We start from the raw sequence: 22,498 nt of genomic DNA, 5'->3' as shown, positions 1-22,498 counted from the left end.
GTACGTTGGGTGTATGCTTCATGCTTATATTCTTATGTTTGTATAGCTTATGTTACCTATGTTACCTATGTTACCTCATGTTTATGCCCATATTTTTATATTTTGTTTTTCAATGTAAAGCACATTGAGCTTACTTGTATTGAAATGTGCTATATAAATAAAATTGCCACTGCCATGAACATTCAAGCCTAAATAATGTTTCTCAGAAGAGATGGATGACTAAACTTCTATTTGTAAGGAAAAATAAGAAAAGAAGAAAAGAAAGTTTTTTTTTAATGTCATTAACAACTAATGTCATTACTCAAATATTAAAATACTTTGAATAGTTAGAAAATTAATACTTTATGATTTGATAAACACACTGTTGGTTGATTTTAGAGAAACACCAATGAACAAGTAGTGGGCTTGTACATATATTTATTTATAAATAAATAATATATATGAAAGACTTATATCATGCTCGTAATTTGAAGGAAAATGCCAGAACCGGATGTAGTCGTATTAGTTAACAAATTAACATCTTCTTTGGTTTATTTTAGTACTTCCTGTGAAGTTTGTTAAAGCGCCGCTTGTCCATCCAGAGGCAGCCAACAGCAGGAAGAGGTGTGCCAGAAGCAGTTACGTTTATGTCCACTTGAGGACTTCATAACTGATTTACCTTTCTTTTAAATGACTGTAGTGAAGAAAAGAGATGGAGGAAATTTTAGTTTACGCCCTCCATAGATATAATCGTATATGACGCCCTCGCAGAAAGTTTGAGGTTGTGAACTACAACTCCCATGATGCACCTCTCTGTTTACCTCTTACGTCGACTTTGGGCGTCAAAATAACCGTCTTGAAAACACTGAAGTTGAAGAAAATTGATAGTATAATGTGAAACTTTTATGGGACTGCTGAACTTCTGTGATGAACAGTAAACGTTGCTGAGCTTTTATCGATACTCTTTACAGGATATGTGTTTGTACATTAAGCTAAATAGACTAAATGTTGCGTTTTTTCCTTTTCAAATTTCGCGCTGTTCGCTCCGCCAGTAAAGAGATTAGCCGGCTAGCACTTTAACTAGCCACGTTGCTCCAAACTGGGGCAGAAACATTACATTGGTTAAGGTGAATCACCTTTTAAATTTTATAATCCGAGTTTCCACAAACGTCTCTAAAATGGAGGTGACGGACATCGGGAACAAAGAGGAAGGGAAAGTCTGGCATCGAAAACCAGCACCGGGGAAAAGGTAGCTTGGTTTGAGCTCATCTGTATATGCTGCTTGATTAGTTTGTTGTATGCACCTGATGCTGCAGGGAGGTGTTGTAAAATGTCTCTATGATATACTTCTGGGCCTAAAATAACCTTGCACTGTGGCAAACTGCATTGCAATTTATTTAGATTCAGATTTAGATTAGTCACACTTGTTGCTCTTGTCGTTATTTCTACATCCATAGTGCCAGCTGAGTTTGGCATGTAAAACACTGACAGGTCATGTGATCAACTCGGATCCACAACTTCACAGTATTCATTGTTTTGTTTTGTTTTGTTTTTTTAAATTTCACCTTTAGCACATGCAGCACTTACAACTGAGAAGGGAAGGTGGAGTAAATCAAAGTTCTGTCCAGCAAAAATATCTTACCATCTAACGTAGCTAAATCAATAAAATATTAGGCTACTCATACAGTCAATTCAATATTCCTCGCTATTATAACCCACTTTAAGAACCAATTGTCTAGCAGTTGGCCTAGAACTCGTCAATACGTTTCAATAAAATGAAATAATATATTGTAATATTTCTTCATCAAGACAGTATTATGTTGTGGTTTTTAGTACTTTTCATACTTCATTCAGTCTAAAATAGTGATGGGTAATTTTGTCCTTATGAAATCATAAATAAGGTTGTTTTAATAACCAAGCAGCTTTGTTCTTGCACCTCAGGTATACCAGTCAAATAAAGTCCTGAAATCATTTGAATTGATATTGACTTTTGATATTTGAATTGACAGGTGTCAAATTAAAGGAAAAAATACAAAACCGATAGATGCTTCCATTCAGGACACAGGAGGTCAGTAAATGGTTTACTGAGTATGAAAATGAATGTTAATGCCACAGCCTACACAGTCAAATATCAAGTTCTCAACCCGACTTAACACCTATAAGAGATAAGACTGGCGTGTAAGATAGCACTCTCTGCTACCAACATCAAAACACCACAATAGTGTCGATCCCTCCAGAAGATTTCAAGAGACTTGGAGAACTGGTGCAAGGAAGCTGTTTTGGAGGTTCATTCTGGTTGAACACCTTACTAAGACACTTAATGTTGTTTGTTCCTTTAATTTGTCACCTATGTGTATCTCTTCATGGATATGAGGTCAGATGGTTTATTAACAGTGTTTCATTGACACTTCTCTCAGGGTCAGTGGTAACCACTAGAGAGCAGCCATGTGTCATTTTTTAATCTGAGTACAGTGTCAGTGTATGCTTCCCCTTTAATGTTTGCTGTTTGTCTTTCACAGTGTGTTAGTGACGGTGGTCCGCACTGCTCAGCAGGCCAAGACAGTGCGTTTCCTCCATGTGGCCTTTGACACTACAGGAGATTCCTTTCTGGCTGGCGATCACCATGGCAACATCTATGTCTTTGACATCAGTAGAAACAGGTGATTGACTCTATGCTTGGATTATTTTTTATTTGTATGATTCACTATATGACAGTTGGCTACATGGGAACATTTCCACAAATCTTCTGGTCCACTTTCTGTCATTACTGTGCCCACAGGTCCTATTAATGCTAGTTAAAGTCATTTCAATGTTTTCTGTTTAGAGCACATAAAACAAAAATTATCCACACACTTCTAACTTGGTCAAACTTTTTCTTTTCCTCTCCATGTACGTGACAATGTTTAATCATAAAAAAGTCTTACTGTCTTTTTTTTTTTTTTTTCATTTCCTTTTTCTTGGGACAGATTTCGTCTGGTGCAGAAGACAGGACAGGCCTGCACCGCTCTGGCGTTCAGCCTCCGCAGGACCACAGAGTTCCTTGTGGCTCTGGTTGACTACACCATCAAGTGCTTTGACAAAGGTAAGATAGACACATCCACACAAAACATTGTCTCCTTCTTCTAATTGCAATTCCTTTTTTTTTTTACACAAGTTAATTTTGAATAAAAATAGCTATTTTTATGTATTTTATTTTTCTTTTGTTCTCTGATGCTCTCTTGTTTAGATAAAATTATACTCCTAACATATTCTCCATTTTAACAACAAACTACAGTCAGTATTATCTTTCTTATCTTTCAGACACGAAACAGCTGGTCAGTTTGTTGTATAGCCAAGAAAGAGTGTGTCATTCACTTCTGTCTATCACTCACCACTACGTTAACTTGTTCTCTGCTATTTTGCCTTCTCATTACTTGCTTAGACACAAAGCAGCTGGTCAGTTGGATGCGCGGTCACGAGGGAACAGTTTCGTCGATCTCTGTCCACAGCTCAGGCCGCTACGCCATCACCACGTCCTCAGACACAGCTCAGCTCTGGGACCTGGACACCTTCCAGAGGAAGAGGAAGCTCAACATCAGACAGTCTGTCGGCATACAGAAGGTAGAGATGTAAACATGCTGCTTAAGGAAACTGCCAGTTTCATTAAAGAAAAAAAGTAATGTACTGTGAAGTTTCATACAGTTTGTGTAAATGTTTTTTCATCAGCTAAGGATTTTTGTCTATTAAACTTAAGGTATGCACTGATTTTGGCTTTGTACTTTGTGTTCATGGTCATGTGCTCATGGCACTCTGTTGCTGCATTGCAGGTGTTTTTCCTGCCTCTCAGTAACACCATCCTCAGCTGTTTCAGCGATGACTCCATCTTTGCTTGGGAGAGTGACACACTGTTCTGCAAATACCAGCTGCCTGTCCCTGATTGTGGACCCAAAATCTCCTACAAGGCTTTTGCTGTTACACGGTGGGTCTCTTACATCCCAACCAGTGACTGTGTAGCTCTTTATTGTATTTCTTCATGACTGTATTTAAGGCTTTACCAAAACACTAATATAACTGGCTTACGTTGACAGCGATGGAAAGAGCCTTGCTGCTGGTGGGCGCTCCAACCTGCTGCACCTGTGGTGTCTGGATAACAAGCAGCTAGTCAGGGTGATTCAGATGCCCACGCAGGTTCGAACCGTCAGACAGTTAGAATTCCTGCCCGACAGCTTTGACGGAGGAGCCAGCCAGGTACACACACAGCAGGATCAGTTTACCTCTGTTTTCCCCTCTTATCTCCTCTGTTCTCTTGTTACAGAATCTCATTTGTTTTATGGTTTTTTTGTCTTTGTAGACACTTGGTGTATTGAGCCAGGATGGCGTGATGCGTTTCATCAACATTCACACCTGCAAGCTGCTCTTCCACATTGGTTCCCACGACGACGCCATCACCGCAGTGTCAGTCAGCCCCAACGGCCGACATGTCGTGGCCATCATGGATAACGGCAGCATCAATGTGTACAGCGTTCAGAGTCTCACACAGGAATTAAACAAGGTAACAGTTGCTACAATGATGCACTGTTAAGCGTGTTCTGTATGTGTCTGCATGTAAGATATGGTGGATATTATGCTAACATGTAGCTAACTCTCCTCCTCAGCCTCCTCCCTCCCAGGTGGCAGTAGTCTCAGACGCTGAAGCTGATCAACTGTCAAACCTTAAGGTCAAGGTCAAGTCAGAGGGTGTTCAGAGACCAGCCAAAAGTTCAGGCTGCCGGACTCAAGTGAAGATACTGAGACCCCCTGCTGGGTCTACAGTTGAGGATAAAGAGGTAGGAGCAACATACAGAAACGTACACCACCGTTCATATACATTTTCTTTATTTCTACTAGAGTGTTTTCTTCATTTTCTTTATTTAGAATGATGTAAAGTTTTATTTATACATTATAAAGATGTTTCTATCTTTCTTTCAAAAGAATGAGCTCCCTGCTGGTCTGAATAAGAAGCGACTGGTGGCTCTGCTCAAAGCATTTGGAGAATATCCTGCTAAATACAGGTAAAGATTACTTTCACAAGTGGAGGATTCCTGCATTTATCTCATGACTATAAGTGTATGCAAATTTATTTTTAAAACGAATTGTTATCTCTGCATTTTAAAGATTTACATGATACATTTGAATGTGTGTGTGTGTGTGTGTATTGCAGGATGTTTGTGTGGCGGTCCTTGTTGTGTCTCCCAGAGAACCATGCAGCATACAGCAGTCTGACAGATAAAGGCCTGCATTCAGCCTACCTCACTCTGCATGATAAGTACCCCATCAAAAGTCACAAGCTACAGAGGGGGCTGCAGAGGTACTTGCACACCACACCACTTCACAGTTTCAGTACAACATTTTGAGGTTCTAACCACAAAAATTTCAACACATTAGTGATTTAGTGCTCTATTCTCCTCCACAGGGTTTTGTCTGCGTTAGCTCACTGGGCATCCATCTTTGGAGAGGTGGAGTACCTTCCACTGGTAGCCTTCCCTTTCGTCAAGCTCTTCCAGAACAATCCGATGCTCTGCTACGAGGTGGTGGCCACTGTTATAGGTACTTGTTGATTTAAATCAGTGTGGTAATGTCAGTGTATTGTCAGTTTAATAAAGATTCTAGCAGTAGTTTTGTTGACCTAGATCTGTTGTGTTACAGTGAACTGGTGTCAGCATTGGTTTGAGTACTTCCCCAACCCTCCTCTGAACATCCTGAGCATGGCAGAGAACGTTCTGGCTCACCATGACAAGGAGCTGCTGCAGCACCTGATGGACTGCGGCATCACCTCACAGGTAACAGCAGCTCCACACACCCTGGAGGTGTAGGAGGGACGAGTGGTCAGACGAGTCCTCCTGGAACTGCAGGCTCACAGTTTCACATCTTGGTGACTGCATGTTTGCACTGTTTTTAAGTTTACACATTTTATGCATCTCTGTCTGGAACAGGTCTACGTGTGGCCCCTGCTGGAGACCTTATTCTCAGAGGTTTTAACTCGTGATGAGTGGCTCAGACTCTTTGACAACGTCTTCTCCAACCATCCGTCATTCCTGCTCATGGCCTGCGTGGCCTACGTCACCTGCTGCCGTGAACCTCTGCTTCTCTGCGCCCAGAAACAGGATTTTGAGGTAACTCTCCTCATCGTTCCTTACCTGTAAAACTAAACAAAGTCAGCCAAAAAACATTTCCGTCTCCTCACCTTCATAAAATCCTCTCTCTTCTCTCCTGTTTCCCCTCCTCAGTATTTTTTTCACCATCGTAACAACTTGGACGTGGGAGCCATGATAAAAGAGGCCTACCGACTGATGAGCAGCACGCCGGCTGACATCCATCCCCGGACTATGCTCTCTGACTTCACACCGTTGACCAAGGGCCAGTACCCTGTGTTCAACCACTACCCAGAATTCATAGTGGAATATCAGAGCCGGGAGAGGGAGAAGATACGGCTGCAGGAGATGGAGTACCTCCGCGAGAGGTGAGATTGCAGATAACGTATTGATGGTTACAATAGCAGAAACAAATTTCATTCAGCTAAAATTCATGTCAGATAGTACAACTAAAAGTGAGCAGGGACAAAAGATGCAACAGATTAAAGTGTGCGCATGCATCGTCTCATCAGGCAGGAGGTATCAGCGCTGCGTGCAGATTTTGTGCGTCGCCAAGCTGAAGAGGACGCCTATTATACACAACAGGTAGAAATGATTTTTCAGAGATCACCCATATGTGAAACACAGTCTTTGAATACTTCCCTCCTTTACTACTTTGATTTGAATGCAGGATCTTCTGCAAAAGGCAGAGGAGCAGCGCAGAAACATCCTGGCACAAGAAGAGGAAAAACTAACAGAACAGAGGAAAAAGTAAAAGCACAACACACACACACTTCCACAGTTAAGTTGTAAGTGATAAAAAAGAATGATGGGATTTATCAGAATTAGTTACCGACACCGCTCTGTCCTCTGCAGGCTGGCAGCCATGAAGAGGGAGCTGAAGGTGAAGGAGTTACAGCTGCTAGATGCAACTAGAAGACGTTTCCTCAAACAGCAGCAGGATGTGAGAGCCTCGCAGATACAAAGACTAGACCAGGAAATCGGTAGAAAGGTAACGACAGCATTCCTCACTGGTCATATATGACACAGTACAGCTTGTTCTTTTATTTATGTATATAGCTCTACATACAACCAATGCATTGAGGGACAAAATCCAGTTCTGGCTCCATGCAAAAAGTTAGTCAAATGATGTGGATATCTTCCACTGTTAGTCTTTGTAGTACACAGTTCCTCCCAGACATTATTTCTTGTTGAGCTGCAAAGGAGGGATAGTAACAAAAAGAGGAAATTTGATCCTAAAAAAACAGTAACTTTGGAAGATATTAATTTGACTTGTCTAATTGAGTTCAGTCATAACTGTTCTGAGTGTTTAAAATATTTAACTGTGTGTTTGTGTCATAATTAATCAATGGTAATATTATTAGGTTACTATATGAGGTTGATCATGTTAGAGAACAGGACTGTGATCCTGATTGAGGCAGGTGAACACTGGTGTTTTATGTGCTTCCCTACTAAAAAATCTTTGGTATGTTTTTTTCTTGGGTGTAATAACCTTCATGTCTGACTACTTACCCGATGATAACCTTCATGTTCTGCTGCAGATGGATCTCCGTGAGCGAGAAACGGCCGCAGCGGTCCAGGATCTGGAAGTCAGACAGATGGAGCTAGAGGTTCAGAGGAGGCGACTTGAACAGGTGACAAACATTTCGTATTTAACCTCCGTTCCTCTCTTGCAGCTTCTACTTTTTGTTCCTCTCTTTTTGTGACTTCGTTCTCCACTGATGACGTTCATCAACAGAGAAAACATTTTGCCATTGAAAGATCTGGAAGCTTTAAAGGTTACCACTGTTTTCTTACTGGACATTAAATAGATTTAAATGCTTACTTTTAAAACTGAGACTTGACTTTTTGTCATAACCAATGAAAAACATTCATATTCTGTGTAAAGTAAATGTCTGTCTGCTGATAATATCACCTTCTTCTATTTACATGTGTAATTTCATTGATGTTCATATCATTTCTTACTGTTAACAGTGAATTTCCACCTTTTTATAACATCACTGTCTACTTCTCAATTGCGGTGATATTTATTCTTCTAATTGTTTTTTCTTTGACCTTGTTTCCTTCAGACCCTGTTGAAGGAGCAGGAGCGCATGGGACGAGAGGTTGAGGAAGAAGTGGAGCTGAGGATGAGGAAGGCAGAAAGAGAGGAGGAGGGCTACACAGAGCTGCTACACAGCGCAGAGACAAACATGCAGGTCAGCGATACACACAGAGCGAACATAACCAACAGCACTCTGAGAAAAGAGCCAATGTTATAATTTTGGCATATGTTAGCAACTTGATCTCGATGCACTTTTCTTATATTTACAAGAAACTATCAAAGCCACACTTTCTCCCGACACACTCAAACAGGCCCTCGAGGAGTCCCTGGCGGGGGCGTGCCAGCTGGGCTTGGAGTCGGACTGGCAGAGAGAGGTGGCGGAGCGCCTGCAGCAGGTCGACGCCGAGCAGGAGAGGAAAAGAGAGAGACTGGCAGAGCTTCACAGGCAAACCCTGGCAGAGGAGGAGAGACTGGCTGACACCATGAGAGATGTGGCTGGAAGGAAGGTGAGAACAACATAAGTGTGTTTGCCAACAGATCAATTTACAGGATGTGTTGGCTTCACTATTACATGTAAAAGTACTATAACATGATTTATGGGTTTTTCTATTACATTTACCATCAGTTTCACAAAATAGATCTTAAGAATAAAAAAAACAATTTCTATTTATGTTATTCATTAAGAAACCACGTGTCTGACCTGTGTGTGGTTTTGTGCTGCAGTGGGATGAAGTGATGAGTACCAGGGCCCGGTTACAGGAGCAGCGACAGCCCAGGTGTTCAGCACACACAGGTATCACTACGCACACATACACACACATACACCAGTTTTGTTTGTGGCTTGTGAGCTGATCTGCCTGTTATTCAGACATGGGAATAGTGTAAAAAAAAAGTGTTTGCTTTGTGTCAGATGGCCAGAAACAGATGAGGATAAGGTCACCGTGTTCAACTAGAGGACTTCCTCATAGACAAAGTTCCACCACTGGTGTTCATGTTGGTAGCACTGCTGCCGGTCCAGCAGTCAGATCCAACGCTGCCACCAACATGGTGTGTCTGAACAGCAGTTCACCTTCAGAGAGCACCTCCACCAACTGTAAGTTACTGAAAATATGTTTCCCTGATGAAAACTAAAGTCTGCATACCACTGGCTTAAAAATGTATTTTTCTCCTCATTTATTCCCCATTTAAGACAGCTTCTGTTTGGTTTCTGGCTGTTGCAATCATGCTGGTTTGGAGTATTTGTTTACCAAATAAATGCAAGTCATTCAGATTTAGTATGTCATTAGTGGCAGTGTGGAAAGATAGTGATCAGAGTGCTGTCCTGATTTCCACACAGCAAGATTGTTCAATTGCAGAGACCAAAAAGTGAATGTAGAAGATTCTTCCACTCTTTCTATAAAGTGAAATAAAAAATTTTTTTTCATTTATAGCATGAGGATCATTTTCCTGGGTTTTTGTATTAATAATGTTCCTGTCCTTGTCCTTCTTGCTTTGTCTCCTGTCAGTCTCTCTGGACCGAGGACGGGCCCAGCTGGACAGCAGCGAGAGAGAACTGCTGAAGGAAGTCCGAGAACTGAGACAGAGGCTGGCAGCCAGAGCCAGAGAGAGCAGCTCTGCCTCCTCACAGTCTGTCCACACGCTGTCCTCTGTCTCCCAGTGACCACAAAGTGCTTCACAGCGTCAGTCAACATATTCTTGTCTCGACTATACTAGAACAACAGGAAGGATGACTCAGACTGAAGAGCGCACTAGCTAGCAGCTATTACTTTATTACTTTCAAACAAGTCAACTGTACGTCATCAACCACTATCTCTTGAAAACATCGGTTCATGGTTTTCATTGGAATTTATATGGACAATGACACAGTGTTAGTATGTTTATTCAATACCTGCACTAGTGCTCCATTTTGAATTTTTAATGTAATGAATTTTGTATGACCTCGCTTATTTAAAACCTGTTTTGGATAAAAATGTTTTTAAAAAATCCTGATTTTAAAACTGCTGTCTCATTGTGCTTTTTGAAATATCCATTTATCACAGTTCAGTATGTATGAAAATATTAATTTACACTCCTGCTGTCATTCCATATATACAGAATACATCAAATAGCTAGTGTATCACAAAGTAGACCACATGTAACTTGGGTTCCTAAGGAGCCATCACTGCAGGCGAGTTAGATCAGATGAATCATGTTTTGGGGAGTTTGTTTTAGGGAGCTCATGGTCTGTTTCTGCTTGTGTAAAGACAGCTTAACTAATATGTATGTGGGAAAGAGACAGACAGATAGATCAGGTTGGACAACTGAAGTCCAGAAGTTCACTATAAGAACTGATCAGGACTTGTGTCTGCATGGGTGTGCCTGTAACTGTCTGTCCTTGTTTCTGGTCCTGTAAGCATCCAGGTGTTGTTTGACATAAGCTGAAATGACAGCCATCCCCATTCCTGTCACTCATTCATTTCTATCCCTCCACCCATCATTTATCTGAATCAGCCTGTCTTAGATCCTTGGAGAGCTTATTTTGTTCTGTCTTCGCTGACCTAATTGATTAACAAGCAAAAACACAAACTTAGTGCCTCAGAGAAACGTCGAACCGTGTGTTGAGGCTGGTTTTTACTGAATAACCTCCTTCACACATTCTGCTATTCACTTTATTAGTTGCCACAACACACCTCTCACCTGCTAACATCTAGCCTCAAATGCATATTATCTTTATACATAGACAATATTTTCTGTGTATTCTCTAACTTAAAATCCTGGAGGTCATTGTGTAAAACATAGTAGGAATTTTGCTCTCAGTTCTTTCCTGTCACCTCTCATCATGTTTTAAGTAATTATCTTGCCTTAAGCTTGGGCGGGTCCCATTTTCCCTTTACTCTCTTTACTACTGTGTGTTTTAACCTGCAGTTCTGCCTCAGAGAATTATTCCATTCAGGCTTTGAGGAGCAGGCACAGCTGTATCATCAGCCGGTTTGTGGTTTAACTAATTCCCTGATAAGATATGGGTGTGCAGGACTCAAGATTTTGGCATTTAATATTTTCCCCTAACTGAACTGCAGAAAACAGGACTTGAATTTTGAATCCACCTGCCATGGATGCCAGCTTTCTTTCTGTGCTGTGGCACAGGAGGTCAAAACCTGTAGGGAAGGTGAGGCAACGGGTGCAAGACCTCCGCATCTCTTCCTCCTCTTACAATGAGTTTATAGCCAGCAGACCCACGTTGGACCTGAGCCACAACGAGAGCGCTCGGCTGGCAGTGGACTGCCTGCTCAACCAGGGCTTAGAGGGATACCATGAGATGTTAAACACAGAGGGAGAAGTGGACTTTCTGTCAGATGTGGAGAAGAATTACGTCAAGGAAAATGTGAGGGATGCTGACACAGGTATGTTTGTTTTTGCATTTTTATACATAACTCTCATTTTTATCCTGCTATTTGCAGCATGTTAAAGTGTTTTTTTATTGTTGCTTTACACAGTTGATCCTGGTGCATCTGCTGATAATGACACAGAGTTGGAGAGCTCATGTGCTGACTCCCAGTCGCCCACACAATGCCCTGCAGTGTCCACAGACAGTGATACTACTGTGGCTGCCTTGGACCTGACCAGACTGAAAGGTTTCTCAGAAAAATAATACTACTCTGATACTAGTGAAATATAGACTCTTTTTCTTGGCAAATCAGAATTTCAACAAATATTTCTACTCTCTCCAGATGTGAGGTGGAGTGATCCTGTCCTGGACAAGCCCAGCATCAAGGTTTATTTCCAGTCTGACAGCAAGGCAGCCGGCATGAAAGACGTGGTGAGGGAGTTCATCAGAAAGGCCAGAACGGTACGCTGAGGTGTCATTACATGAAAAAAAAAAACACCATGACATGCTGTACATGTGAGGGAATTTGAAAAATGTCAATATTTGATCTTTTGTGCTGAAAGGTCAGATACACAGTGAGTGATATCTGTCTGTGCAGGTGATTGATGCCTTTAGTGATCTGTCACCGAGCAAGAGTGTGTGTGTGTGTGTGTGTGTTTGTGTAGGCCCTGGTCATAGTGATGGACAGCTTCAGTGACGTGGAGCTGCTGTGTGATCTTCTGGAGGCCAGCAGAAGGAATGTGTCCATTCATCTGCTGCTGGATCATCTCAACCTGAACCTGTTTGTCAGCATGTGGCAAGAGCTCAAACTCAACAGCAAAAACTTCCCAGTGAGTCTGTCCGTCTTCCTGTCTCACCGCCTGCCTGTCTACATTGCCCCCTCTTTCTGTTTTTGCTGTTATTTTTATATTATTTATAGCCTCACTGAGTTAAAAGCTAAAAAAAAAAAAAGTTCAAATATAAACCTGAGATTTGTTTACCTAAAATGAAAAAGTCTTGTGTTCGCTGCTTTTCTAAAACCTGCTGCATCATTATTATTGTCATTAGTGTCATTTAGTCATCTTCTTCCTCTTGTAACCACTCAGCCATAAACCAAAGCACCACAGCTTCTCCCTGCAGCACCACACAGCACAGATGTCTGGCTGCCTGCCAGATGCTAACACTAGACTCATAGTGAACATGGAAAGCACCTTGGGCAGACTGTAAACAAGGGCCCAGCGGGTTTTATGCACAACCCTACAAGTGTTTGGAAAAGCGGGGGACTTCTGGAGAGTCAGTCCTGGATCAAATCCTAATCCTAATAATCCTAAATTATGCCTAGAACAGCAGGAGTAGTTTGTCAGGAGCTCATCAGTCCAGTTGGGGTTTCTTGAATAATGAGATTGAGAATTGGGATCTAAATGTGTCACTTGACAATCCAACACACAATAAGCATGTGTTTATCATGATCCAGTGCAGTAGAACATCATGGTAAAGCTCTACATTAAATCTTTTTTGTTCTTTTATTTAATTTGCTGCTGCAGTGACCAGATTTTTAAAGTACAGGTACACATTTTTTCAAGTCTGTCTTAAAACAACAGTCAGGTACCCAAATCAACATTAAAATAGGTTTTTCTTCCCATAATTATTCCTCCTGCTCAAACAGACTATTAGAAGATCCCTTCATAATGTGCTTTAATTATAAGTGATGGTGGACAAAATCCACATTCCTCCTTCTGTGCAAAAATATATTTAAAAGTTTACCTGAAGCTGATATGAAGCTTCAGGTAAACTCTTCTCGTTACTATACTTCCACCACAGTTCAAAAACACTGTCTGAGGAAACACAAAGAGGGAATTTGATGCTAAAGAGACTGTAAATGTGGCAGATATCAACTTAATATGACTAACTCAGACTGCTGAAGCCTCATATAAGCTCAGATCAACTTTTAAATGACTGTGTAGACACACTGTGGATTTTGGCCCCCATCACTTACATTGAAAGTGCATTTGAAGAGGATCTTTTAATGGTCAGTATGAACAAGAGGAATGATTACAGTGAGGAAAACCTCTTTCAGTGTTCACATGGACACCTGACTGTTGTTTTAAGACAGACTTGAAAAATTGTGAATCTATCCTTTAACACTTTGTTGAAAAATAACTGAATTGTGATAAACACTACTGTATATTGTAAGATAATTATTTGCTATTATTCATGTACTTTTTTATTTACAGCAACAGAAACTGCAACAAGTGATGAGCAGTGCTACAAAAACCTATATTAGACATTTTTTCATGTCTACTTATTATCACTTTTTCAGACATTTCGTCCATGTCCTAAAGTGCCACTCAGTTAATCTTATGTTGCAATGAAAAGAATGTCCATCATAATTTATCCTAGTTAACAAATAAAACCATCACAACTTCTTAGCTTTCAGCTGGCCTCATAGCTGAGCAAAGGAAATACGAATATAAAATGTTTGTGTGTTTGTATAGAAGCTTTGAGAGTAGGAAAAAAGTGTCACACATCCTGGCTCCATATGCATTTCTAATATATGTACAGAAAAGTTAAACCTCAGCTCTGGATGAACATCCAGATGCTCCTAGAACAAGCCAGATGTTCATCCAGAGCTGAGGTTTAACTTTTTCTGTATATCTTTTAGAAATATATTCAAAATAAATGTATTTTAACATATTTGAATATACCAAAATAAGTGAATTTAAATCTCTATATATGGTATGAAACATGTTGGTTTTTGTCACTTTATTTGAAGAGAATTGATTGGTTGTAGTTCCTGTCACTATTTGTTAAAAGTTTTGATTCGCTGAAGGCCTCTTGATTGTTTTTTTCTCACCCTAATGGTGGAACATGATTATCACCATCAGATGTGTTACTAGGGTGTGGCCCGCATGCCTGTGTGCTACTGTGATTGTTGATCTAGAAGAAGACCTGAGGGCCCAAATGTCTTCTGAATAAAAGAGAAAAGCATATGGAGCCAGAATGTGCGGCACTTTTTTCCTACTCTCAAGTCTACCTCCAGTGATCAGCACTTCACTACAACCCTTGGTGTGTGTTACTTTTCCACCATATTTGTGTATAGAAGCTGTCAGTTCGCAGTGTTGATGGACAGACTTACTGTGCCAAGACAGGCAGGAAGCTGACTGGCCAAATTGCTGAAAGTTTCATCATCACTGACTGGAATGAGGCGCTGACTGGCTCATACAGGTACATACATACATGAATACCTCATTTAGAGTTTTGATTGTGTGTGAGTGTGTTTGCGCATCTGATAATGTGCTCGAATTATATATTTGTATGTATTTGCATGTATAGACTGCTTTCTTTGATTTTCAGCTTTACTAGAGCTCTCAGTAATCCTCTAATATGTGTGTGTGTGTGTGTGTGTGTGTGTGTGTGTGTGTGTGTATATATATGTGTGTCGTCTCCTCAGTTTCTCCTGGCTGTCCTGGCAGGTCCATCGGAGTCTTGCTGTTCTTGTAAAGGGCAGCGCGGTCACACCCTTCCATCAGGAATTCCACAGGCTGTACTGCAGCTCTAAACCAGTCCCCGGCTTCGTTACTGTGCCTCACACTTACAGTGACAGTTTCAGTCAGTCGAAATCAAGCCAGAACAAAACAATGTGCCGGGCTTGGTCTGAAGATGCACAAAACACGCAGACAAAAGCAAAAATGCCCGCAGATGTCCCAAGTAGTGGATTATCTAAACTCAGTGCAGAGTTTGAGTGCAGCGATGGTAATACACACCCTCTGCATGTTGCAGGTACACAAACGCAGACAAAACCTCTTTCACAGATCCAAATCCAAACACAGCTGTGCTCGAAAACTGTGGTTCAAGCAGAAACACCGCAGAGTGTATCCGTGGAAAAGCCGAAGCATGCAGTGGAAGCAGTCTTAACCCAGCATGACGCAAAAATAAACGTGGAATCTCTGGAGAAGAATCAAAACCAGACACAAGATCCAGCTCAAAACCAGATCCAGAGTCACTCGAATCCTCTCAGTCAGACCCACGACTCATGCAGTCAGCCTGAGCTCACCGGCCTTACCATCACCACCACCACCACCACTGCAGCTGAAAATGCTGCAAAGCTTCAAGAGTCAAACACTCTGGGCTCCCTGACACACACACAGCACAATACTGTCCGTTATCAATCCCCTTTCAAGACTAATTCTAATCTTGATTACCATAATGTTGGTACTGAAACACTTTTCTTTCAGCAAAGACATAGACACAGGATGACACAGCCTTCAGGGATCGCTGCAGGTTTAAACACACAAAGAGGACAATGGAGCTACACACTTAACTTAAAACAACACATGGACTTTCTGTCTGATAATCCTAATGTCTTCTCTCCCTCCATGTCACAGCAAAAGCAAACAAACACAGGGCTTCAGTTCCCTTTAACCCATCCAAGAGGCCACACATCTGGATTAGAAACCAAATTTTGGTCCTTTGGAACCAGGAGGCAAGATCAGCCACAGAGGCACCGTCATTTATCCACAGAGTTGCCAGGGTTAATGTCAGCATCAACAGGTATGGAGACTCATCTTAAGGTTCAGCTCCAGACAGACTCCAAGCTGTTCTTACCAGCTACAGGAACCAAGCTGCACCTACAGCACTGTACCTCCCAGCAGTCTGCAAGACTAAACTGGAATCACACTGGGAGACCCAGACCCGTGGCTAGACAACACTCATTCGGCAGCGCCTACGGGATTGGACAAGAGATGGGTGGACAGCTGGGCTGGAGGGCGTTTCACAGCAGCGGGATGACAACATTGGGAAGGAGCAAGAGCATGACTGAGTGACTGACACACAGCAGGCCTGAACCAAACATAACCAAGACCTGACAGAAATATACAAACTGTGGACAAACATAGGTTTTACATCTGGTGGTATAATCTAAATTCACCTTCACGCACAGGCACAGAGAAGATGTAATCATACAGGTCAGTGGAGCATGGTGTATTCAGTTGTCCCTGTGAAATATAGTGTATCACACTGTACTAAACTAGTAGGTAAGTGTGTAGGAGCATCAACCTTTGTCTGTTTTGTGTGTAGTACTTAGAAAAAAAAAGATTTTTTCATGTTAAAAACATAATATTGGTTTAATCTTGTGAATAGTCACATGATTTTGTAGTGTCTACTGCATACACACAGTTTTTTTCTCAGTTATTAGGCTGATTAGATCTCCGCTCAGGTTGGAGATACAGTATGTGATGTCACAAAACTAGAGGGATTAAAGGTGTTGAGTGTCCCGTTGTAAAAGATACAACAGAACAGAAGATGTCAATCAAGCACAGTCTGTACACACCCACAGTCCTGATGAGGTCTAATCAGGCAATTTAGTGAAAACACCTGCGTTGGTATATCATGTGAATCCAGTACTTACCGACTGCACTTAAATTACGTGTTTAATATTCTGCTACGTAACCCAAGAACACCTGACTACTAAGAGGGGGAGTGCCAGCTGTGAGCATCAATTCTGAGTACAGTTAATAATGAAGGCAGACTGCTTCTGAACTGTGAAGTTAAATGTTTAAATGAGAAGTGCCTGCATCTAAAACAACAGGCCTGTTTCACAACATATCAGGAGAAACACAGGTGGAACTAAAAGCCTTACTGTTACATTTAGTAACCCAATTTGAACCATAGCAGGGACCTGACACTGGTACAAATAAATGGGATGCAGCCATTATTATTACTATTAATTACACCTGTGCTTTTCCTGATCTCACATGTCCAACAAATATCTGCTATGAAACACTTTTGATTTCTGTAAAATGGTTGACAATATTTCAGCAACAAGAACAAAACCAAACAGAAGTGTAAAAACAAAATATGTATGTTTTATTAAAATGATTTTTAAAGATATGAACATGTTATGATATAAGTTAGATTTCAGGAGAACATTAAAGAATTTAAAACGTCTGACTTTGTCTCCTTTTGTGACCTTTGTCAAGGCAGAGTAGGATCACAGTCATCAACTACACATACCACGATATTAAATAGGTGACACATTCAGTGTTTGGTACTGTGGGATTAACTATTATTGTACCCACTGTGCAGTTCTCACTGTGCTTTACATGAAGGGACACACATTAAAATAATCTGTTACGTTTTAGGGAACAATGTGTGAAGTTCTACCAAATGGCTCTTTAGTAAATGCAGTCCTTGTTCCCTGATTATGCAACAGAACGTCACTAGTTAGACATGTACTTTATAGGGAGTCATGTCATTGGAGGTGGATCTGGTTCGTCACTGTCTTTCTCTGCTCTTAGATGGGATCTGTACAGTGATTTTTTCCCCACCAACTTCTCTGTAAACAGGTAACACTAGAGCATCAGGACTTTGTGTCCGTCCGATGTTGACATCCATCAGTCTCTAGCACTCCAGTCAGTAAGATCTTGTTCCACCAGCGTTCTCTGAAGCTCTGCACACACACGGTAGCCAAACTCTCCCCGTCCTGGTAGTCTTCCCTCATCTTCTCTGGGATCAGGTCCTCTGACATCACCTGGGAGGTGAAACAAAAGGAACAGGCACACTGAAAGCTGTGTAAAAATTATCCAGTGACTCAGCCCCTCGCCTTCGCTAACCCAAAACTTTCTGGGAATCAACCCTTTACGTAGCATTCATACACAAAACCAGGAGCTCTTGGCTCACCTCAGTGACGGCCTGCAGAGTTGTCTCTTTGGGATTTAGCCACTGTAACGCCTTTTCTGTTGTTTGGAGGGCACTTTCGCTGCGCTGCAGCACAAAGGACGACTGCTGCTGCCGAAGGATTCTCAACAGGAGTCTGAAGGCAGACATCAAAGAGACAAATACACTTATCATTTATACTTCCTCTCTGTACAAACGACGCACAACACATCAAGGCCCACTGGTCTTTCTAGATCTGTCTGTCTGTCTCTACAGAGTGCTCTTCTCCTTTTTGAGCTGTACCTTGTCCTGATGAAGCTCGTGCAGGCCTTCAGCCAGATCCTGTCCTCATCGAGCTCTGCTGCCTCCTCCTGTTGCTCCGCAGTCTCTCCATCCCTCTGCTCTCCTGCTGACTCACACCTCTGTGGGGAACAGGATCCTAGTAAAGGGTAAATACAGGAGAGATCATTTCAGGTCATGTGGACAAATCAATCACATTTACATCTACGTCTTAATTAATACAACTTACAGAAAAAGATCAGTGTCCAGTCATTGAAGCAGATTTTTTTTTAAAAAAGCAATATATATTATATTGGTTTTAAATCAGACAGGTAGTGAACTCCATCCTACCTGTGGCTCTGTCCCTCTCCAGCAGCTGCAGACACGTTTGTCCTAGGGTGCACCAGTGCCAAGGGTTAAAGGGCAGCAGGCTGCACAGCTGCTGCAGAGACGACACCTTTGATCCTATGGCTCCAAAATGCTGGTAGATGCTGACCTTTAGTAAAAAAAAGTATGTTGCATATAATCAATAAAGCTCCCTTTGCATTGCTTGTTAGCTTATTAAAATATGTTATATCTCCACAGAACGATGTAGCGCCAATAAAAGCAGTACAAATATAAAAACATCCCCAGCTGTGTGTGTTCTGGTCAATGTTTACCTTGAGCAGCAGGAGGCCGATGAGATGACAGGTGTTGGAGGCTTCTTTGCTCTGGAGAGAGAGAGACACATACAGAGACATAAAGGAGCCTGTCAGCTCTCAGTTTATCAAAGTTATGGTTTTATTTCATGGATTGATTTGAAGTCTTCCAGAGTGGTGTGTTCATGTGCTGTAGGGAAACTCTAGCCTCTAAGATGTAAGAGTTGACCGTCCACATAGACTGCATTCACGAGCTGCATTGTTGGACAATTTACCCCAACAATCTGTAAACATGGACTCCGGTGGGTTTGTGTTTTAAAGATGTTTCTGTTTGAGAGCCAACTCTTGATGTAAGAAGCACTAAGAGACATTTTTTTCCGAATCAGTCGAAATTTTCAAACTTCATTAGCACTTCACGCTGAATTAAATGACAGAAATAAACTGTCTCAATGAAGTTTCAAGCCTCAACACTCTGATTTTCACACCATGAAAGGTGAGTGAAAATCAACCACAGGTCAAGATACTAAATGTCTAAAACCTTGGTGCACTTAAAGAAATGTCAATAGTGAAGTTTACCTTTTTTTAAATTTCTTATAGCATATATTTTTTTGTTTGGGCGATGCTTCTTGTTAAAATTCACTCTTAAAAGGAATCTAACTTATTGAGTACTGTTCATCTAAATCAGACAACATAAAGTCTGCAATGGTGTATCATTGTCCTTAATGGTTGTAGGATGGCAACCTTTTTATGCAAGCAAGGTGGCTGCAATGACTATTTATCAAGTACAAAAAAAAAAAAAAAAAGATATTTTGTTATCATGCACTGGTGGTTCTAGCAATCAGTGTAATTAATTTAGATTTTTGAACACCTAGTGGTATACAAAGGGTGTCACACCGACAGCAGGTTGTTCCAGGTACAGTCACCTGTGTGGGACACTGTTCAGCATGAAAAACTGACTGAATTACCAGTAAGTCAGCCAAGTCCAACGCCTTTTCTCTCTGTCCCAGTTTGGTGCAGCATCGAGCCATTCCCTCCAGCACATCCCTTCTGATGGTCAGGTTGTTGTCAGCAATCCACTCCAGGCAGCTGCTGTACGCATCCAGGGCTATCTACACCACACACACACACCATTAGGATAGAAAATGAAGAGTTTGAACATTATACACCTTAAAAAAAAAAAAAAAACAGTGTGACATGTAAAAGCTCAAGCAGCCTCTGTTGTGTGCTATTGTTAATATAAACGTACTGGAACTTGATTAATTTATTTCTATTTAAGTGTTTCATCATATCATTATTACATACCATGATAGCAGAGAGCGGGTTGTTCAAATAGAGCAGATTACAGATGTATTTAATGTTTCAATTTCAAAAAGATTTCCGGTGTGATGTAGCTAAATGTGTTTCCTGAGACCCTTCCATGCTGTCAGGAAATGTCTCTGTGGCACACACTGCTGGCTATTATAAATATATTACACCAAGAACATGGAAGGTACTAACAAGTAATGGCAACCCATATTAAAAAAACTGAACAACAGATATTCTGTTCTGTTGGAAAGTGTTCATGTGTACATGGGAATAAATAAGTCCTGTTTGTTCTTATCTCCACAGTAGCTCTACAGAAACATTCAAATACCAGTTCATGGCTACAGTTTTGCATAATAGTCCCATAAACAAGCCGAGTAATAAAATGTAAATGTGCCTCCATTATTTTATTCTGTATCTTGAAATTATGTCACCAACTTCACTGGAAATTTGTAACCGGGACTAGAGAATCACAATAGCCTTTGGTGCATATTTTAAACAAGCGATGATTAATTGAATTGAATTGCTGTTTAATTACCTGATATTTGCCCTGCCTCACAGCCAAGTCACCTCTAAACTTGTGGACTTTCTGCTTCTCCAAAGAATCGTCTGTATCGAGAGCGGCGCTCTCACAAAACCACTGCAGAGAGAAACAGGAGGAGAAAAAACAACAACAATTTTAAAAAATCCTTCATGGAGCGACTCAATGACTGGTGGAGACTTTTTTTTTGGATACTTAGCCACATATACACTCAGCAAGCACTTTATTAGAGCACCTGTGCAATCTAATGCAATCCAACACAACAGCTCTGCCATAAATTCTACTTTTACAAAGCTTATACATTTTCAGTTTTTGTTGACATTGTCAGAAAGGTGATAATTCTACTTTATGTCTATTATTGAGGTTGTAGTGGGTGGTTTCATGTAGGTTAATGGGGTGGACAAAACACTTTTCAATATAATGCACTTCAGTACACCACCACCACCCACTTAAACCTCAATAATACATAAAGTAGAATTATCACCTTTCTGATAATGTCAACAAAAACTGAAAAACATATAAGCTTCATAAAAAGAATTGATGGCAGAGCTGTTGTGTTGGATTGCATTAGACTGCACAGGTGTTCTAATAAAGTGCTCGGTGAGTGTAAACTGTGAAGCAATATTAAAAACTTTCACTGGAACCAGATGCAAACACATTACATATCCAGGAAATATCATTTACTGAAAATGTAAGCAGACAAAATATGCATTTGGATTAGGGCTGGGCAATATATTGGTATTATATCAATATTGTGATATGACACTTGATATTTTCTTAGATTTTGGATATCATAATATCATGATATGGCATAAGTGTTGTCTTTTCCTGGTTTCAAAGGCTGCATTACAATAAAGTGATGTAATTTTCCAAACTTACCAGACTGTTTTAGCTATTATTTATTATTTGCCTTTAGCCACTTAGTTATTATATCCACATTACTGATGATTATTTATCAAAAACCTCATTGTGTAAATATTTTGTGAAAGCACCAATAATCATCCCAACAATATTGTTGCAATTTCAATATCGAGGTATTTGGTCAAAAATACCGTGATATTCAATTTAGTCCATATCACCCAGCCCTAATTTGGATAGATTTGTTTGTAAGTTTATTCTTAAGATAAATATATTTTATTAGCCGGCATGTAAAGTATAACAGCTACTGTATGTGTGTATATCTTACGGGTCTGTAATTGCCTGATAATTTACTTGGAAGTTTCGTGAAAATAGGAAATATATAGTATAGCCTAATTCGGTGTAATTATAGGGAAAACTGAAAAATATATATTGTCAGTCACTACTAATGCTGTATTTACGTTGTTCTTTCCAGAAAACGTCAGTCAGTCATGTCAGCTGTGGTGAAGTTAGCTGCTGTTGAACAGACTCACCTCCGGCTCACACACTTTGGCTTTGTAAGAGGACAAAGACACAGAGACTCGGTCTCTCGCCTCCGAAAACACCGAGTCATCAAACGTGCTTCCTAATATCTCCATCAGGCGGCCGAGAAATGCCACTAAATCACACAATTTCACTGTATAAACGTGTCCAACAAGCTGTAGCTCGGCTCATGCGTGGATTGTTTATATCCCGCGGTTGCACAGTCCT

General features: G+C 40.8%; 4 protein-coding genes across 4 annotated transcripts; 3 read left to right on the top strand and 1 right to left on the bottom strand.

Annotated features, from left to right (window-relative positions):
* Nucleotides 1–590: 590 nt before the first annotated feature.
* tbc1d31 (TBC1 domain family, member 31) lies at nt 591–10,124 on the top strand. Its single transcript, XM_042425127.1, has 23 exons — nt 591–1,228; nt 2,499–2,639; nt 2,946–3,061; nt 3,401–3,579; nt 3,786–3,937; nt 4,047–4,206; nt 4,310–4,510; nt 4,614–4,784; nt 4,930–5,009; nt 5,159–5,305; nt 5,411–5,544; nt 5,644–5,777; nt 5,931–6,110; nt 6,225–6,457; nt 6,602–6,674; nt 6,760–6,839; nt 6,945–7,080; nt 7,631–7,723; nt 8,159–8,287; nt 8,445–8,639; nt 8,857–8,926; nt 9,044–9,226; nt 9,639–10,124. The coding sequence occupies exons 1-23, from the start codon at nt 1,158–1,160 to the stop codon at nt 9,791–9,793; spliced, it is 3,213 nt and encodes a 1,070-aa protein (XP_042281061.1). The 5' UTR covers nt 591–1,157; the 3' UTR covers nt 9,794–10,124.
* Nucleotides 10,125–11,221: 1,097 nt separating this feature from the next.
* Nucleotides 11,222–15,051, top strand: LOC121905476 (protein FAM83A; the record flags this gene model as incomplete). The annotated part of the gene is made up of 6 exons (XM_042423718.1): nt 11,222–11,513; nt 11,607–11,744; nt 11,841–11,959; nt 12,163–12,327; nt 14,577–14,701; nt 14,928–15,051. Coding segments are annotated over exons 1-6 (963 nt in total), but the record flags the coding sequence as incomplete, so codon positions are not given.
* Nucleotides 15,052–15,076: 25 nt separating this feature from the next.
* On the top strand, nt 15,077–18,483 carry LOC121905443. The gene is made up of 2 exons (XM_042423666.1): nt 15,077–16,440; nt 18,407–18,483. Exon 1 carries the CDS (start codon nt 15,115–15,117, stop codon nt 16,297–16,299), a length of 1,185 nt encoding a protein of 394 aa, XP_042279600.1. The 5' UTR covers nt 15,077–15,114; the 3' UTR covers nt 16,300–16,440; nt 18,407–18,483.
* zgc:101716 (uncharacterized protein LOC492784 homolog) lies at nt 17,321–22,494 on the bottom strand. Its single transcript, XM_042423667.1, has 8 exons — nt 22,282–22,494; nt 20,888–20,989; nt 20,013–20,156; nt 19,069–19,119; nt 18,761–18,905; nt 18,434–18,569; nt 18,155–18,287; nt 17,321–18,005 (listed from the first exon to the last, which is right to left on the bottom strand). The coding sequence occupies exons 1-8, from the start codon at nt 22,384–22,386 to the stop codon at nt 17,835–17,837; spliced, it is 987 nt and encodes a 328-aa protein (XP_042279601.1). The 5' UTR covers nt 22,387–22,494; the 3' UTR covers nt 17,321–17,834.
* Nucleotides 22,495–22,498: the final 4 nt, after the last annotated feature.

The sequence above is a fragment of the Thunnus maccoyii genome, chromosome 10 (genome assembly GCF_910596095.1).
Source record: "Thunnus maccoyii chromosome 10, fThuMac1.1, whole genome shotgun sequence".
Classification (NCBI taxonomy): domain Eukaryota; kingdom Metazoa; phylum Chordata; class Actinopteri; order Scombriformes; family Scombridae; genus Thunnus; species Thunnus maccoyii.
This window is presented reverse-complemented; position numbering and strand designations above follow the sequence as displayed.

Bases quoted from the DNA above. Each gene is read 5' to 3' on its own strand.
- tbc1d31 (XM_042425127.1), top strand. From the start codon at position 1,158: ATGGAGGTGACGGACATCGGGAACAAAGAGGAAGGGAAAGTCTGGCAT. The intron at 5,306-5,410 runs GTACTTGCACAC...TCTCCTCCACAG, and splicing joins CTACAGAGGGGGCTGCAGAG to GGTTTTGTCTGCGTTAGCTC. The intron at 7,724-8,158 runs GTGACAAACATT...TGTTTCCTTCAG, and splicing joins AGAGGAGGCGACTTGAACAG to ACCCTGTTGAAGGAGCAGGA.
- LOC121905443 (XM_042423666.1), top strand. From the start codon at position 15,115: ATGTGCCGGGCTTGGTCTGAAGATGCACAAAACACGCAGACAAAAGCA.
- zgc:101716 (XM_042423667.1), bottom strand. From the start codon at position 22,386: ATGGAGATATTAGGAAGCACGTTTGATGACTCGGTGTTTTCGGAGGCG. The intron at 20,990-22,281 runs GTGAGTCTGTTC...TTCTCTCTGCAG, and splicing joins CCAAAGTGTGTGAGCCGGAG to TGGTTTTGTGAGAGCGCCGC. The intron at 18,006-18,154 runs GTGAGCCAAGAG...TTCACCTCCCAG, and splicing joins CTCTGCAGGCCGTCACTGAG to GTGATGTCAGAGGACCTGAT.